We start from the raw sequence: 18,830 nt of genomic DNA, 5'->3' as shown, positions 1-18,830 counted from the left end.
TAACACAAGTTCGTGGGTGCCCTGCAAGTTCTCAGGCATGTCCATGAAGAGTTCCTCATGCAACGGTAGCAAAGGGTCCCTACGGGGACAACTTGCCGGTAACGGCTGGGTCGATCACGGTGTCAATCAGGTAAAACTTTGGTTGATTTCTCTTATCATTCATTAATTTACTTAACAGGTTACGGTACTGGTGGGGACAACGGTGCAACGGGGAGACCGCTGCCTTATTTCAGATCCACATCGCAGGCCGGAGGAGGGGACTGGGCCGGTTCTTGGGCCTCCTGGCCTCCTCTCAGCTTGGCATCCAGGGCAAACCAGCCCCTCTCCCCACAGTGCCGCGTGTATGTTACCAGATCGCTGGGGAGCAGGTTACGGCCCGGATGGCCCTCTGGTAGATGGGCATTAACATCCCGGCGGGCCACAAACACCTCGGCCTCCAGGCTCGGCTCGAAAATAAATCCATACCCCCGGCGTGGCTCAAATCTTCTTACTTGCCCCTCGTGGATCGGGCCCCGTACCCGGAAGGTGGCTCTGCGGAGGTTCTCCTTCTCTTGTATGGTGCGGGCTATCAGCTCAGCCTTCCGCCTCTCCCTCTCCGCAATTTCTCGGCCCAGCGGGGTCGGTTCCCTGTCCCAATAAGGGGCAGCTGCTTGCCCCTGCGCGCGGGTCGGGCCCCGCAGGACTTCCACTACACTGCCCACTACTGGTGCCCTCGGTGGAAGATCCCACGGTGACATGGCCTGGGACGCTTCCTCGCAGCAACGACCCGGCGCAGCCTCAGCCGAGGCGTGGGGGATGGGTACAGGGGTCCTCTCCCGCTTGACCTCCGCCTCATCCTGCACGGGACGGATCACCGGAGCCGGGACTGGGCACGGTCACTTCCGGTGCCACCGGTAAGTCTTCGCAGACGGATGATGCCTTCTGGAGCTTCCAGGGAAGCGGCTCGGGGCGTCTGCGGGCTTCAGCTGCAGGCTGGTCCGCTTGGGCGGACGAGCAGGGTTCCGCTACCGGTTGTAGGGGTAGCGGGCCTAGTGGCGGGGCGGTAGCGACCAACACGGGTAGCGGGGGAGGCAGCAGGGTGAGCGGGCGCAGACCGGGCCCCTCAGCCGCAACGACTGATCCCTCAGGGACACAGGGGCATGGGTCGCTTACCCGCTCCTCCAAATCTTCCTCCACCTCGCGTCTCCGTTTGGCCGCCACCACGTCCGCCATGTCGGCCTCCCACTCCTCCAGAAGGCGCTGCATTCGGACCTGCAGGCGGCTGCTCAGCTGAATGGTCCGGACCTCCACCCACGCTGCGGTGCCGGGCGCGGGGACTGCGGTGTTACCGGACGGACGGTGCATACTAGCAGCGGTATCTTCCAGGAACCAAATGGCGGCAGAGTCCTGGCGTCCCTGCTTTTATGGCCTCGGTTTACATGCGGCTGGACGCCATCCTTCCCCTCTTGATCTTTTCTCGGCACCTCCTCTTCAGGGGCGGGGCTTCGGCTTTCGCGCCTCCACTGCTCGAGAAGACGCTCGAGCGGGAAAATCTTCGCGCCCAAGATAGCGCATTCTGAAATTTTTCGGTCAGACACCGCCGGCGGGGCACAAGGCGCACTTCTACCAGACGGTAGAACGGTAAGATCCTGTTCGTGACGCCAAGTTGTCGAGGGCGGCAGGGCGCTGCGCTCGGGTCCGGCGCTGCTGCTTGGTGGCTCAAGCGGTGGGCCGGATCCGGGGACGCGAGCGGCGCTCCTCGCCCGTGAGTGAAAGGGGTGGTTTGGTTTGGGGATTTAGTCCATGACGCCACCCACGGGTTGTGGTGAAAGTGGGCACCACCGCTGCTGGTGACGGGGATCCCGGGAGCGCTGGTAGGGAGCAGCTGGGATGTTGTTTTCCCCCTCCGTGGGTAGGGGTTGGTGGTCCCGGGGCCCGGTGGTGACACGGGGAGGCAGGGCTGGCGAGGTGCAGGGTCGCAGGGACAGCGCGGCGCGGTGCCGGATGGCATAGGTGTACTCACTCAGTAACAAACAGGCAAAGTCTCCGGTAAACCAAATGGCTGGATGGACGGGTCCCGCAGCCGGCTGCAGTGTCTCTCCCCGGACAGGTGATGGCGGCTGTCTTTCCCTGCACCTTTGTGTATGTTTGGTCCTGATGGCTTCCCAACGGTAACCCGCTCCCCAGCTTGTATATGCGCCGGAGGAGCCCTTTTGCCCGCAGGCTCTGGCCCTTGGAACTCTAGCTGTGGCGGTAGCTGTATTTCCTTCTACTGGTCGGACGGTTGCCTTCAATCAGGTCTTGGCTGCTAGGGAACCCCTGGGGTTCCGGTCACTGCCGGATTTGACCTCTTTAACGGCGACTCCAAGCCTGGTCGGGGTCCGCAGGCCCTACCGGTGTGTGCTGGCTTCACTTCGCTCCCCGGTTCGGTATCGGCTGGCCACCGCCCGTCCCCGGTCCTACGGTTCCACGTCGATCTGCCTCTCCTGCAGACGGCCACCACCGTCTGCCAACCTTGCTGTCAGTGCCTGGGCCACACACCCAGACACCAGCAGTAGCTCTGCACACTTCAACTCCCTGACTCTATCTCCTCCTGAGCTTAACTGACTACTGCTTCCTGCCTCCAGGACTGTGAACTCCTCAGTGGGTGGGGCCAACCGCCTGGCTCCACCCCACCTGGTGTGGACATCAGCCCCTGGAGGGAGGCAACAAGGATTTTGTGTCTGGCTGATGTGCCTGTCTCAGGCTACTTCACACATCCGGTGTTAGCAGTGTGGCTCAATCCGGCTGTGAAACCTATGCAACGGATGCGGCGAAAACTCCGCATCCTTTGCATAAGTTTTTACATGCGGCCCGTTCGTTTTTTTCCGGTTGCGGCACGCTACTGAGCATGCGCAGTGGAAGAAACCACATGCGGCGGCCTGATGCGTTTTTTTACACATCGCGCCGCATCCGGCGTCCATAGGCATGCATTGAAAAATGCGCCGCAGTGGCCGGATGCGGCGCGATGCGTTTTTTTTGCCGGAGCAAAAAACGTTGCAGGCAGCGTTCCATCCGGCCGCGGCATCGGCTAAATCTGCCGCATGCGGCAAAAACCGGACCGAACGCAAGCCCATGCGGCACAATACGGCACTAATGTAAGTCTATGCAAAAAAACCTGCAGCCGGCGGCAAAAAAAACGGTTGCGGTTTTTCTGCAGAGCGCCGTATTGTGCCGCAGAGCAAAAACCGGATGTGGGAAAGTAGCCTCAGGGTGAGGGTGTGTGTTGTAGTCCCTGTGACGACCTGGCTAGTCCAGGGCGCCACACACCCATCACTAGTTCTAACGAATGATTACTGGAGTGGCATTCTGCACATCATTGGGGATGGGGTAAATCAAGGATCGGTAAACTGCTGCACTCCAGGTGCTGTGAAATTACAATTCCCAACAGTACTTGTCAGGGAATGCTGATAGTTGTAGTTTAACAGTAAACCTTGCCCCCATACTGCACTCTCACCCCATAGCTCAGCGCTGTGTCTGCTTGCTGTCACCTGTGGTATACCATACTGCACTCTCACCCCATAGCTCAGCGCTGTGTCTGCTTGCTGTCACCTGTGGTATACCATACTGTGCTCTCACCCCATAGCTCAGCGCTGTGTCTGCTTGCTGTCACCTGTGGTATACCATACTGCGCTCTCACCCCATAGCTCAGCGCTGTGTCTGCTTGCTGTCACCTGTGGTATACCATACTGCGCTCTCACCCCATAGCTCAGCGCTGTGTCTGCTTGCTGTCACCTGTGGTATACCATACTGTGCTCTCACCCCATAGCTCAGCGCTGTGTCTGCTTGCTGTCACCTGTGGTATACCATACTGCGCTCTCACCCCATAGCTCAGCGCTGTGTCTGCTTGCTGTCACCTGTGGTATACCATACTGCGCTCTCACCCCATAGCTCAGCGCTGTGTCTGCTTGCTGTCACCTGTGGTATACCATACTGCACTCTCACCCCATAGCTCAGCGCTGTGTCTGCTTGCTGTCACCTGTGGTATACCATACTGCGCTCTCACCCCATAGCTCAGCGCTGTGTCTGCTTGCTGTCACCTGTGGTATACCATACTGTGCTCTCACCCCATAGCTCAGCGCTGTGTCTGCTTGATGTCACCTGTGGTATACCATACTGCGCTCTCACCCCATAGCTCAGCGCTGTGTCTGCTTGCTGTCACCTGTGGTATACCATACTGCGCTCTCACCCCATAGCTCAGCGCTGTGTCTGCTTGCTGTCACCTGTGGTATACCATACTGCGCTCTCACCCCATAGCTCAGCGCTGTGTCTGCTTGCTGTCACCTGTGGTATACCATACTGCGCTCTCACCCCATAACTCAGCGCTGTACTGTGCCTGCTTGCTGTCACCTGTGGTATACCATACTGCGCTCTCACCCCATAGCTCAGCGCTGTGTCTGCTTATCTCACATATCTCAGGTATAATCTACACTTCCTGGTTCTGACATCACCTCCCCTCCTGAGACTGAGGCTACATGGAGCTCACAATCACAGGGTAAGAAGAGATCAAATGAATCAAACTCCACAGAACATAGAATGTGACTGATATGAGGTTGTGATGGATCTTACAGGGGCTGGGTCCAGTATCTGCTGACACTTGCATGCTTCTCTTCATACTTAGTGATCTTTTGTGCAGAGAGTGGAAAGATTTAATTGAAATCTTCAGATCAGCTCATTATATCTCTGCAATCCCTGTATTTGCTGAACTTCGCACACTGCGGAGCTGAGTGATCTGTAGAATCTGTAGCTGAAGGGTCTCAGTTTATCGCTTTCATGTAGTTCTGCACTTTGAGGACTCTAGAATAAAATACAACCGCCTCTTTCAGACGTCTGATTATTGGTTTTCACAGACTATATTACATGTACGAGTGCCATGGGGCCATTCACATGCCCATCCTCAGAAAATCAGGGAGACATATGTCAGATTGGCAATGCAAGTCTATAGGGGGCTTTACATGCCGCGATATCGTTAATGAATTATCGTCGGGGTCACGATGTTTGTGACGCACATACGAGCGAACATAAACAATCGCAAAAGCGGTCAAAATCGTTTGCCGCGGAGAGGTCGTCCTGCAACTAAAAATCGTTCTCTGCTTATTAGCGATGTTGTTCCTCGTTCCTGTGGCAGCACACATCGCTGTGTGTGACAGCGCGGGAGCGACGAACATCTCCTTACCTGCAGCCGCCGGCAATGCGGAAGGAAGGAGGTGGGCGGCATGTTACATCCTGCTCATCTCTGCGCCTCCGCTTCTATTGGACACCTGCCGTGTGACGTCGCTATTACGCCGCACGAACCACCCCCTTAGAAAGGAGACGGTTCGCCAGCCAGAGCGACGTCACAGGGCAGGTAAGTGCGTGTGATGGGGGTAAGCGAGGTTGTGCGGCACGGACAGTGATTTGCCCGTGTCGCACAACCGACGGGGGCGGGTACGATCAGTAGGAGACAACATTTCTCAGTGTAAAATCATGCTTTCAATTGGTCTTATATAATATTCTAATTTTCTGAGATAATGACTTTTGGGTTTTCTTTGGCTGTAACCCATAATCATCAATATCAACAGACATAAACACTTGAAATAGATCCCTCTGTGTGTTATGACTCTATATAATATATAGCAATAGATCCCTCTGTGTGTAATGACTATAATATATAGAAATAGATACCTCTGTGTGTAATGACTATATAATATATAGGAATAGATCCCTCTGTGTGTAACGACTCTATATAATATATAGGAATAGATACCTCTGTGTGTAATGACTCTATATAATATATAGAAATAGATCCCTCTGTGTGTAATGACTATATAATATATAGGAATAGATCCCTCTGTGTGTAATGACTCTATATAATATATAGGAATAGATCACTGTGTGTAATGATTCTATATAATATAGAGGAATAGATCCCTCTGTGTGTAATGACTATATAATACAGTATATAGGAATAGATCCCTCTGTGTGTAATGACTCTATAATATATAGGAATAGATCCCTCTGTGTGTAATGACTCTATATAATATATAGGAATAGATCCCTCTGTGTGTAATGACTATAATATATAGGAATAGATGCTTCTGTGTGTAATGACTCTATATAATATATAGGAATAGATCACTGTGTGTAATGATTCTATATAATATAGAGGAATAGATCCCTCTGTGTGTAATGACTATATAATACGGTATATAGGAATAGATCCCTCTATGTGTAATGACTCTATAGTATATAGGAATAGATTCCTCTGTGTGTATTGACTATATAATATATCGGAATAGATCCCTCTGTGTGTAATGACTCTATATAATATATAGGAATAGATCACTGTGTGTAATGACTCTATATAATATATAGGAATAGATCCCTCTGTGTGTAATGACTATAATATATAGGAATAGATGCTTCTGTGTGTAATGACTCTATATAATATATGCATTTCACTTTTTGTATTGAATCACTGAAATAAACTTTTTGATGATATTCTAATTTATTGAGATGCACTTGTAAATAGGAGGCTATGTGGGAGCTCCTACTGTATTTAGGATGCGATGTGAGGGCTCTCAGTGTATTTAGGAGGCTATGTGAGGCTCATGCTGTATATAGGAGGCTATGTGAGGCTCATGTTGTATATAGGAGGCTATGCGGGAGCTCCTACTGTATTAAGGATGCAATGTGAGGGCTCATAATGTATTTGGGAGACTGAGGGGCTCATATTGTACAAAGGTGGCTATGTGGATGCTCACACTGTATATAGCAGGGGCAATGTGGGGGCTCATTTATCAGTAGAGAACTAATAAATCTGCTGTTATGTAGTCCTCCATGAGCTTTGTATAACCCCACCTCCACTACCGATTGGCAACTTTCTGCCTATGCACAGTGTACACAGAAAGCTGTCACTCAGTAGTGTGATTGGGGTTATACAGAGCTCAGCATTCAGAGAACTGGTGGATCTGCGCCAGATAAAACAGTGATTTTATTAAAAAAAAAAAATAAAATAAAAAAAATACAGCAAGCAGCCCAGTAAGCAACACATCACTATATTCAGGGTCTCTGCTGCTACTTCACGCTGCTCTCAGATGGGTGGAGCAAATAACTTGTGGGAGATTCGTTTTAAGAAAAAATACATTCATATAGACTTGATTGAAACAATAGGTTAATTTCCGATTATACATTTTCCCTAACGTGCAGGGGGAATGTCGGGCTGCCCGTGGCTTTACCCGGCAAAATTGGCATCACATGCCATTGGCTGTATTGTGAAAATGATTGTGTAAAACCTCTATGTAATGTCTGTATGGGGGATCTGACAGAGAGGAGTATGGGGAGATGTTATTCTTTTTACTTATTTTCCTTGGATGTATGAATGTACAGTCATATGAAAAAGTTTGGGCACCCCTATTAATGTTAACCTTTTTTCTTTATAACAATTTGGGTTTTTGCAGCAGCTATTTCAGTTTCATATATCTAATAACTGATGGACTGAGTAATATTTCTGGATTTAAATGAGGTTTATTGTACTAACAGAAAATGTGCAATCCGCATTTAAACAAAATTTGACCGGTCCAAAAGTATGGGCACCCTTATCAATTTCTTGATTTGAACACTCCTAACTACTTTTTACTGACATACTAAAGCACTAAATTGGTTTTGTAACCTCATTGAGCTTTGAACTTCATAGGCAGGTGTATCCAATCATGAGAAAAGGTATTTAAGGTGGCCACTTGCAAGTTGTTCTCCTATTTGAATCTCCTATGAAGAGTGGCATCATGGGCTCCTCAAAACAACTCTCAAATGATCTGAAAACAAAGATTATTCAACATAGTTGTTCAGGGGAAGGATACAAAAAGTTGTCTCAGAGATTTAAACAGTCAGTTTCCACTGTGAGGAACATAGTAAGGAAATGGAAATGGAAGAACACAGGTACAGTTCTTGTTAAGCCCAGAAGTGGCAGGCCAAGAAAAATATCAGAAAGGCAGAGAAGAAAAATGGTGAGAACAGTCAAGGACAATCCACAGACCACCTCCAAAGACCTGCAGCTTCATCTTGCTGCAGATGGTGTCAATGTGCATCGGTCAACAATACAGCGCACTTTGCACAAGGAGAAGCTGTATGGGAGAGTGATGCGAAAGAAGCCGTTTCTGCAAGCACGCCACAAACAGAGTCGCCTGAGGTATGCAAAAGCACATTTGGACAAGATAGTTACATTTTGGAAGAAGGTCCTGTGGACTGATGAAACAAAGATTGAGTTGTTTGGTCATACAAAAAGGCGTTATGCATGGAGGCAAAAAAACACGGCATTCCAAGAAAAGCACTTGCTACCCACAGTAAAATTTGGTGGAGGTTCCATCATGCTTTGGGGCTGTGTGGCCAATGCCGGCACCGGGAATCTTGTTAAAGTTGAGGGTCGCATGGATTCAACTCAGTATCAGCAGATTCTTGACAATAATGTGCAAGAATCAGTGACGAAGTTGAACTTACGCAGGGGATGGATATTTCAGCAAGACAATGATCCAAAACACCGCTCCAAATCTACTCGGGCATTCATGCAGAAAAACAATTACAATGTTCTGGAATGGCCATCCCAGTCCCCAGACCTGAATATCATTGAACATCTGTGGGATGATTTGAAGCGTGCTGTCCATGCTCGGCGACCATCAAACTTAACTGAACTGGAATTGTTTTGTAAACAGGAATGGTCAAAAATACCTTCATCCAGGATCCAGGAACTCATTAAAAGCTACAGGAAGCGACTAGAGGCTGTGATTTTTGCAAAAGGAGGATCTACAAAATATTAATGTCACTTTTATGTTGAGGTGCCCATACTTTTGCACATTTTGTTTAAATGCAGATTGCACATTTTCTGTTAGTCCAATAAACCTCATTTCAATCCAGAAATATTACTGAGTCCATCAGTTATTAGATATATGAAACTGAAATAGCTGTTGCAAAAACCCAAATTGTTATAAAGAAAAAAGGTTAACATTAATAGGGGTGCCCAAACTTTTTCATATGACTGTGTATATATATATATATATATATATATAGATTCTAATTTTCTGAGATAATGACTTTTGGGTTTTCTTTGTCTGTAAGCCATAATCATCAACATTAACAGAAATAAACACTTGAAATAGATCCCTCTGTGTGTAATGACTCTCTATATAATATATGTGTTTCACTTTTTGTATTGAATTACTGAAATAAATGAACTTTTTGATGATATTCTAATTTATTCAGATGCACTTGTAAATAGGAGGGCTGTGTTGGAGCTCCTACTGTATTTAGGATGCGATGTGAGGCTCATACTGTATATAGTAGGCTATGTGAGGCTCATACTGTATATAGGAGGCTATGTGGGAGCTCCTACTGTATTTAGGACGCGATGTGAGGCTCATACTGTATATAGGAGGCTATGTGAGGCTCATACTGTATATAGGAGGCTATCTGAGGCTCATACTGTATATAGGAGTCTATCTGATGCTCATACTGTATATAGGCGGCTATCTGAGGCTCATACTGTATATAGGAGGCTATCTGAGGCTCATACTGTATATACGGTAGAAGGCTATGTGGGAGCTCCTACTGTATTTAGGACGCGATGTGAGACCTCATAGTGTAAATAGGAGGCTATGTGGGAACTCCTACTGTATTTAGAATGTGATGTGAGGCTCATGTTGTATATAGGAGACTATGCGAGGCTCATAGTGTATATAGGAGGCTATGCGGGAGCTCCTACTGTATTTAGGATGCAATGTGAGGGCTTATAATGAATTTGGGAAACTGAGGGGCTCATATTGTACAAAGGTGGCTATGTGGGTGCTCACACTGTATATAAAAGGGCTATTTTGGGGCTCACACTGTATATAAAGGGGCTTGCATCAGTAGAGGACTAATCTGCTACCATGTAGTCCTCCATGAGCTTTGTATAACCCCAGCTCCACTACCGATTGGCAACTTTCTGCCTATGCACAGTGTACACAGAAAGCTGTCAATCAGTAGTGTGATTGGGGTTATACAGAGCTCAGCATTCAGAGAACTGGTGGATCTGCCCCAGATAAAACAGTGATTTTATTTAAAAAAAAATAAATAAAAAAAATACAGCAAGCAGCCCAGTAAGCAACACATCACTATATTCAGGGTCTCTGCTGCTACTTCACGCTGCTCTCAGATGGGGGAGCAAATAACTTGTGGGAGATTCGTTTTAAGAAAAAATACATTCATATAGACTTGATTGAAACAATAGGTTAATTTCTGATTATACATTTTCCCTAAAGTGCAGGGGGAATGTCGGGCTGCCCGTGGCTTTACCCGGCAAAATTGGCATCACATGCCATTAGCTGTATTGTGAATATGATTGTGTAAAACCTCTATGTAATGTCTGTATGGGGGATCAGACAGAGAGGAGTATGGGGAGATGTTATTCTTTTTACCTATTTTCCCTGGATGTATGAATGTAATACTTTTTAAATTTTTTAACTTCTATTTTAATTTTTTTTTTTTTTTATATTTCAGCTTTTTTGGCTCAAATTCCTCTCTGCTGATCACCGGTGTACTCGTGCCACTGGCTACTGGTGTGGTTTGGGCACTATACTGGTATCACTTGTGCCCATCGGACAGACGCCGGAGTGTGGTTGTGAAGACACAGCAGACTCTACGTCGATATGTGCTGTTTGAATCCACCCATGGAAAACCGGAGAGTGTTCTGCAAGCGTTCAAGGAATATGCCCGGAGAGATCGTGCAATAAAGGAGCTGCTGTTTACTGAGGAGCAAGGTACAGACAAAGATTTATCTTATTATGTTAGTTAATGGCCTTCAGCTCAATCTCCAGCTATGGCGACTTGATGGATGAATGTTCTATAGATAGATCAATTTTGTGCAGCCTAGATAGGTCCACCAGGATCTTCTCCGCCATTATCTGTCACGGTCGTCTCCCTGTCTTTAGGAGACTAGTGACAGCTTTAGGACTGGAGCTTCTCATTGCCATCTGGGACTCTACATTTAAATGTTGTTTTATTTTTTTTTGGTGCTCAAACAATTAATGTCAATTTTGCTGCTAGCAGCTTTCCAGCAGTAGCCACACCCCCTTGTGTTTAAGTAGCATACTTTGCTGATTATACAAAACCATTTGTATTCTGGCCTCCTTGGTGGAAGGAGCTGCTGTTGATTTGTCTTGTAGTCGTATCTTTTCCATTGTGGTTGTTATTCCCCTGTTTTTCTCACCTACCCTCATGTTGTATTAATGCAGCAGTGGGTCTAGTGAACCTCACCTTCCTACTCACTAGTCAGGATTATTGTAGGGTCTTTCGGGGGTTCAGGTTCCTGCTTGGCACAGAACCTGTATACAGTCTGGCTAGGAGTGCAGGGTACTTCAACAAGTAAGGGCAGGAGGTGTACCATCTACACTTTCACTAGTGCCAGGGCCCACCGTTGTTATTCCAGGTGTCCTCCTTGTTTGTAGTGTTGTTGTGGTGATAACATTGTATTGGATTCGCCTGATCTTTTTACATTGTTGTGGTGTGTTTTTGTTGTGCATCAGACATTTGTAGGTCTGAATGACATTATTTTGATTGCATCAAACCATTGGGTTTCTGGTCTTCCTTTTCACCTTGTTTCTTCAATTCTTCTGACCAGGGATTGCTCTCTTCATAGGATGTATCCAAAGTAGACAAATCATAGCTTGCTGATCCTTGCTTCAAGTGACGTCTGGCTTGATTTGTTCCAAAATTATTATGTTACCCTGCCCTTTGTGTATAGAGCATCCATATACTGTATAATGGCAGCTCACTGCATCTGAGTAGGTTCTGATCAGTCCATCATGGCAGCTTCTACTTGTACCTTGTAAATAAGAAATATCTATCAATTATAATTCTTTTGTTAATTAATCCTTTTTCTAGATAGTTGATGGCGAATAAGACAAAGTGGGATCCATTTTAAAGAAGTATTCACACAATTGAATGGTTTTTTTTTTATCCATGAGATAGGGAATATATTACTAATTGCTGGGTGTGTAATTTGTCGCACCGCCTTGTGAAAATATGGGTATAGCTTGTTGGCTACTTTTTCAGTACTCTGTTGTTGCAGAAACGAGGCGCTCCGAATGGGTGCTAATTACACTCCCCACATATCTAAAAATGGAGGTCTCTTTTTTTTTCCTGCATTACAGCAACTCAACCGCATACGACCGTTTTCTCTTTCAACTGCCTCCTCAAGCTTCGCCCCAATAGCCACTTCTTTGCTTTCAAATCAATTGCAATACCAATTGCAATACCAAACCAAGGTAGTAGAGGGCAGCGCAACACTAAATAATTTATCTCCTCCCAAAGTGGGGAATAGGTGTCTCAAATGTAATCACATAGATAATACAGAACACACATTAGTAGTGGCTTTTCTGGTCCCTATATATACCCCCCTAGTTTAAACAGCGCCGTCCCCGGTGTTTGCCACCATAGATATCTGTTATACCATGATACAGGTCACCTTCAAATTTGAGCTAAAGTGCTATTTTACTCACAATTCTCAACAGCGGGGTGTATCACCAGAGTCTACACCTCCCAAGTGTGGGGTGTAGACTTAGTATCTAAGCAACATGTGAGTTGCAGTGGGGCGCTAAGTTAGGGCAGAACCCTATGTCTATAGCAAATCTTATGGGGTCCATTCAATACATCTCCAAATATTTTAAATTAGAATTCCGAGAAAGGATTCTGTCTCAGACTGGCAAATCAACGGGGCTGTGGATCCCGTGCACGGCACAAGCTCCAGTTAGTGTGTGTCGGACTGGGATACTAAGGGCCCACCAGTACCATTGACTCTGGAGGCCAACTGCTGAGCTACATACAAATATTACATTACTCCCATTCACAAATTTACCTCTGCTTTTATCTAATAGTAAACTGGGTAGTTCATTAATTGAATGATGAGATGCTGCCTTTTTCTGTGCATGGTGAATTAAGTGTATTGTGCCAAGTAATATGGGGGCTGCACATGGGGCCTACCGGGGGATTCATCAGTTTCCTTGTAGGCCAATCAAAGCCTGCGACCATCCCATAGATAATGAATGACGAGGAGTTAAAGCATGTGCACCTCTTAGTCTAAGGCCTCCTTCACATGTCCGTGTTTTCAGTACGTGTGGCATCCATTTTTTCTACGGATAACACATGTACTCCTTATAACCCATGGGGCTTTTCATATGTCCATGTTTTCACACGGGCTGTCTGTCCATGCAAGTAATGGCACGATGATTGAAAACACTGATGACACCAATACTGGTTTTATCATGTATGTGTTTTATACATGTGTGAAGGAGGCCAAAGATGGGGCTCTGCTGAGAATAGGTCTTGGGATCCAGAGCCCCGGTTATTGGGCATTGTAGGGGTCCGAGTGGTCACATCCCTATCGATCAGTAACTTATCCTGGCGATAGAGGATAACCTTTGATTTCAAGAATACCCCATTAAAATGCTAGGTTTCTTTAGTATTTGGATTACGTTGCTTAGATAAAGGGGTTGTCCACTACTTGGACAACCCCTTCTCATTCCCAATGTTTGCCCCCATAAAAAAAACAAAGCCAATACTCTCCTCCGGTGTCGGCGTGGTTCCAGTAGTGTCGGAACTTGCGTTCCTGGAGCTCACATGACATTATTATGCCACGTGAGCACCGCATCCAGCTTTCTTCTCCGCGCCAATGGACATAGGAGCAATCAACAGGAAGTGAATGGCATCCACTACGCTCACTTTCTGTTACTTAACCGTCCGAAGGCAGGAAGACAGAAGCCGTAATTATTGCGGGGCTCGCGTGTCATAACAATGTCACATGATCCTCCGGAACGCAAGTTCCGACATCACTGGATCCGCGCTGGCATCGGAGGTGAGTATAGGCTGTTTTATTTTCATGGGGGTAAACATGGGGAATGAGAAGGGTTTGTCCAAGTACTAGATAAACCCTTTAATAATTCTGCTGTACTATATATTATAATCAGTAAACCCCTGAGGAAAAATGGTCATTTTTTTTTACTTCTCATTTTATTGTTGTTTTTCTTAACTATTTTAATTTTTTTCTATTAACAGAATGTTTTCTAAAGAAAGCTGCCAAACAGCGTTATCCCAAAACGACTCTTCTGTTGGGCACACAGTGTGGCTTCTCCGCCATATGCCTCCTACAACTCCTGCCCGCGGACGTGATATTGTACGCAGTGGAGCAAGATGAAAGCATGGCAGAATCAGCCGAGGAGATGATTTTAGTTGCTGGCTTCAAAAATAATCGGGTAAAAACACAATTTAAGGTTTTTTATGTCAATTACTGTATAGGTTCAGTCCCACAGATAATTTCTGCATTCCATGGTTACAGTATGTACTATCTCCTTAGCAACAGACTACAAACTGTCCTTAGCAACAGACTACAATCAGTCATTGTCAGTGAGAACTGTTTGAAAGATAGATCTATAATCTTTTCTTCTGTCTACCCTCTATTTGTCAGACATACTATATATAGTATACCATGTCACGGTGGAGTGACTTTTTTCTTTTTTGAGCAAGTTAGTGTTAACTAAGTATCCCATGTTATTTACATGTACTATTGCTATTTACTTGCTGTAGGGTATATGCTCATTTTGTTTTGTGTTTGTTTTTTTTGGGAGGGTGGTGTTTTTTTTGTTCTTGGGTTTTATATTATCTATAAATAAATAATATTCTAGGTTGCTTTTTGCTACAGATTTCCTATCCACAACAGTGCTGCAACACCCAGAACAGCCAATACTCAGTAATCAGCTTGCAGGTAAAAGCAGCATAAATGATGAAGAAACTGCAGCAGTGACCACTTCAAACACACAATCAGTTTGCCATGCCCAAAAGATGGGCCTCTACCCACCTGATATGGATAAGTTATCCTAAAGTCCTAAAGATAGGACATCACTTTTGTGATCACACTTTTAAAGTCAACCCTCATAAATGAGAACATTCTGGCTGCCTTCAGCCACCACTAGGGGGAGCTTACCGCATACTGTGCCAACCTGTGACAAGAAGCACAGGATTTTGAGCTCTCTATTAGACACTTATAATTAAATATTCCAAAATCCATAAACACTAGACATCATGGCATTAAACCGTATACATCCCCCTTTGCAGGAAATAAGAAATCTGTCACAAAATTTCACACTACAAATCCTATACATTATTAATAAGATCTCTTAGACCTGGTGAGGCTGCTGTACCTAGTTTGAAAATCCGGCAAACAGACTGGCCATGTAATACTGAGATACAAATGAGCACTTTAATATCAGGCAGGGAATCTATCAAAATGAATTTGACAGCCATGATTACATGGATTTTAAAAGTAAGTATACCAGCCTCATCGGTCTAAGTGATCTGTTTATTAAAGGGAACCAATCACCAGTATTTTCCTATATAACCCTAAGCAAGTGCTATACTGGCGCTATCAGGCTGATTGTATACATACCTGTAGTGGTCAGCTCGGATGTTTAGGTTTTGAAATCCAAGAAAATATAGTTTATACAGTGTAACCTCGGTTTACGAGTAACTTGGTGTGTGAGTATTTCGATATATGAGCAAAGGTTGTTGTAAATTTGTAACTCAGTTTACGAGCAAGCTTTGCTGTACGAGCAAAATACTCACCGCACACACTTCTGGTTCTGTACTTTCACCGCTCTCTGACCCGCTCTTGCAGTCCACACAAACACACATAAACACACACGCACACATACATATTATGCTCACCTGACCTTCCGTTCCATCGCCGGCCTCCTGGTTCTTGTAGTTCGCCGGTACAGGATGTGTATGCGGTAACCATCGCGACGATGGAGGAACTTCCGCTGTCAGCCGCTTTTCAAAGGCAGCGCGCTGACCAATCAGAGGCAAGGGGCTCCTGCCTTTGACGTCAGCGTGATGTTAGCTCTGACATCAGTTGCGATGGTTACCCGATACACATCCTGTACCGGCAAACTACAAGAATCAGGAGGCCGGCGAGGGAACGGAAGGTAAGGTGAGCATAATATGTGTGTGTTTGTGCATGTCTGGAATGTCACAATAGGGGACCAGGATGGGACATTGAACAAGTTGTGGAACAAATTGTCTGAGCTTGCATTATTTCCTATGGGAAATTTTGCTCTGCTAGACGAGTAACTTGGTTTACAAGCACACTCCCAGAACAGATTGTTCTCGTAAACCAAGATTCCACTGTAATTCAGCACCTTCTTGAGTGACAGCAGCTGAGAATCAGATAAATATCTGGCGGTATTCATAGTTATCCTCTTCCCCTGTTAGAATTACTAAAAGTATTATACAATCAATTTAATTTTGACTTGCAGGACCTGTGTGAGGTCATACCCATCGGATCAGAAGGGGTGAGGCCTCAGCCAACAAAGCTGATACCAGGAAGCATAATTTTTCTGTTGGCTGAGGCCCCGCCTCTTCTGGTCACATGGGTATGACCTCACCACAGGTCCTGCAAGTCAAAATTGAATTGATTGTATAATACTTATGCTACTTCTAACAGAGGGAAGGGATAACTATGAATACTCCCCCCCAGCTATTATCTGCTCCTCAGCTGCTGTCACTCAAGAAGCTGCTGATTTTATAAACTTTACATTCTTGGATTTCAAAACCTATACATTCGAGTTGACCACTAAAGATATGAAGAGAATCAGCCTGATAGTGCCAGTATAGCACTGGCTTTAGGTTATATAGGAAAATCCTGGTGATTGGTTCCCTTTAATATATTCATTTGATATTGTGAAATCTGTTGAAGGACCAGCTTGATGCCAGTTTAACCAATTTGAAATCATATTCAGTATTTTATAGGGCATTGCACAACATACCCAAACCCTTTAATGGGCCTCTGGACATTGGTGCACAGCATCACAGCAATGGCGGAGCACTGATTTCCAGGAGTCTTGTGCAGCCACCAAGAGATTTGCCAAATTCCAGGAGTTTGGGAGACTCCTGCATTTTCCAAGACAGATGTCAAGTATGATATAGATCTCCTTTGGTGGAATTTGTGTGCCCATGATGAGCTTTTATTGCGTTTTAGACATTGTATTTTTGCTGTAGCAAAAAAGCAATGTTTTACAGTTCCAGCAAAGGTAATGGGATCTATAGAAATTTCATGCGGTGCATTTTTCCAATTCACAACATGTCAATTTCTCTTGCGGTACCCTATGTTTTCTTTGTGGAATTTCCCCATAGACTTGCATTAGATGCGGAAAATCTGTAGGTAAAAAAAAAACACACGTGTTTTGTAGTGTAAACTGATCAAAAATGCATTTATTCCGCACCTAATAATGTCAATATCGGGAAGTTTCAAAAACAAAGCATGACATACCAGAGACAAAAAAATGAAGCGTCAAAAACGCAATAAAAACGCAATTAAAAAAAGACAAGAAAACTAAGGAGCAGAAATTCTGCAGCATCAAAAACTCTGATGGTACGGTAGGAACACAGCTGTAGTGGGATGTGACCCTCATTTGATAATTTATGTTTTGTCAACTCTTGTCTCCCGCTCCTTTCTTTCAGTTTAGACTGTTGTGTCAACACCCAGTGGATGCCGTTCACATCCTGAAAAGCCAGTTCGGTGTGAAGAAGGTGGATTTTGTGTTGATGGACTATCGATATGACCAACAAATCGAGGACTTGCTGGCTCTGGCCAAACTTGACATTCTGAACATCGGGACCCTAATATTAATTAACAACACCAAGCATCCAATGTCCAAGGGCTTCATAGAAAATATTGGAGGGGCTGAAGGTTATAGGATTGTGGATTCCTGCAAGGGGCTTCTGAAAGTGGAATATGTGCAATCTCAGTAACCATCATCTTCAGAAGAGGCTTCCTACTGGGACAACAACAACCATGCAGACCAATGTGATGCAGTGTGCAGCATATGGTGTGAGCACTGACAGGCAGACCCCCACCCCTCTGCAGCAATGCTGGCAACATTCATACATCTATTTCAAAAAGACAACCTCTGGGTATGACAGTGAGCACATGCATGCAACCTCTGTGGTTGACCATGGCCTCATTCTGAGTGGAACCTGTCTTGTTAAACCTCTGTATGGTCTTGGCCACCGTGCTGCAGCTCAGTTTCAGTGTGGTGGCAATCTTCTTATAGCCTAGGCCATCTTTATGTAGAACAACAATTCTTTTTTTCAGATCCTTAGAGAATTCTTTGTCATGAGGAGCCATGTTGACCTTCCAGTGACCAGTATGAGAGAGTGTGTGAGCGATAACCCCAAATGTTACACACCTGCTCCCCATTCACACCTGAGATCTTGTAACACTAATGAGTCACTTGACACCAGAAAAGGAAAATGGCTAATTGGGCACAATTTAGACATTTTCACTTAGGGGTGTACTCGCTTTTCCCCTCACCCATGACAGCACCCATATAATCACATGGTGCTGTCATGGGTTCTGGAAAAAACATCTACCGGTAAGTAACCTAGGTGTTTTCCCCTCACCCATGACAGCACCACGTGATTATATGGGTGCTGTCATGGGTTCTGGAAAAACCGGCTACCGGTAAGTAACCTAGGTGTTTTGTTGCCAGTGGTTTAGACATTAATGGCTGTGTGTTGAGTTATTTAGAGGGCACCAAATTTACACTGTTATACAAGCTGCACACTGACTCTATACATTGTATCAAAGTGTCAGATCTTCAGTGTTGTCCCATGAAAAGATATAATAAATATTTACAAAAAATGTGAGGGGTGTACTCACTTTTGTGATATACTGTAATAAAGAAGAATTGCTTTTTATTTTGGATGCACCATGGTAGATAATGAGCGCCCCCAGTAAAAGTAGTTTCCAG

The 18,830-nt window shown here is 45.4% G+C and overlaps 1 protein-coding gene across 1 annotated transcript; it reads left to right on the top strand.

The window, feature by feature from the left end:
* Positions 1-4,476: 4,476 nt before the first annotated feature.
* LOC142301216 (transmembrane O-methyltransferase homolog) lies at positions 4,477-18,824 on the top strand. Its single transcript, XM_075342243.1, has 4 exons — positions 4,477-4,513; positions 10,528-10,787; positions 14,080-14,276; positions 17,539-18,824. The coding sequence occupies exons 1-4, from the start codon at positions 4,494-4,496 to the stop codon at positions 17,827-17,829; spliced, it is 768 nt and encodes a 255-aa protein (XP_075198358.1). The 5' UTR covers positions 4,477-4,493; the 3' UTR covers positions 17,830-18,824.
* Positions 18,825-18,830: the final 6 nt, after the last annotated feature.

The sequence above is a fragment of the Anomaloglossus baeobatrachus genome, chromosome 4 (assembly GCF_048569485.1).
Source record: "Anomaloglossus baeobatrachus isolate aAnoBae1 chromosome 4, aAnoBae1.hap1, whole genome shotgun sequence".
Lineage (NCBI taxonomy): Eukaryota > Metazoa > Chordata > Amphibia > Anura > Aromobatidae > Anomaloglossus > Anomaloglossus baeobatrachus.
The sequence above is the reverse complement of the archived record's forward strand: the minus strand, read 5'-3'. Positions and strand labels throughout refer to the sequence as shown.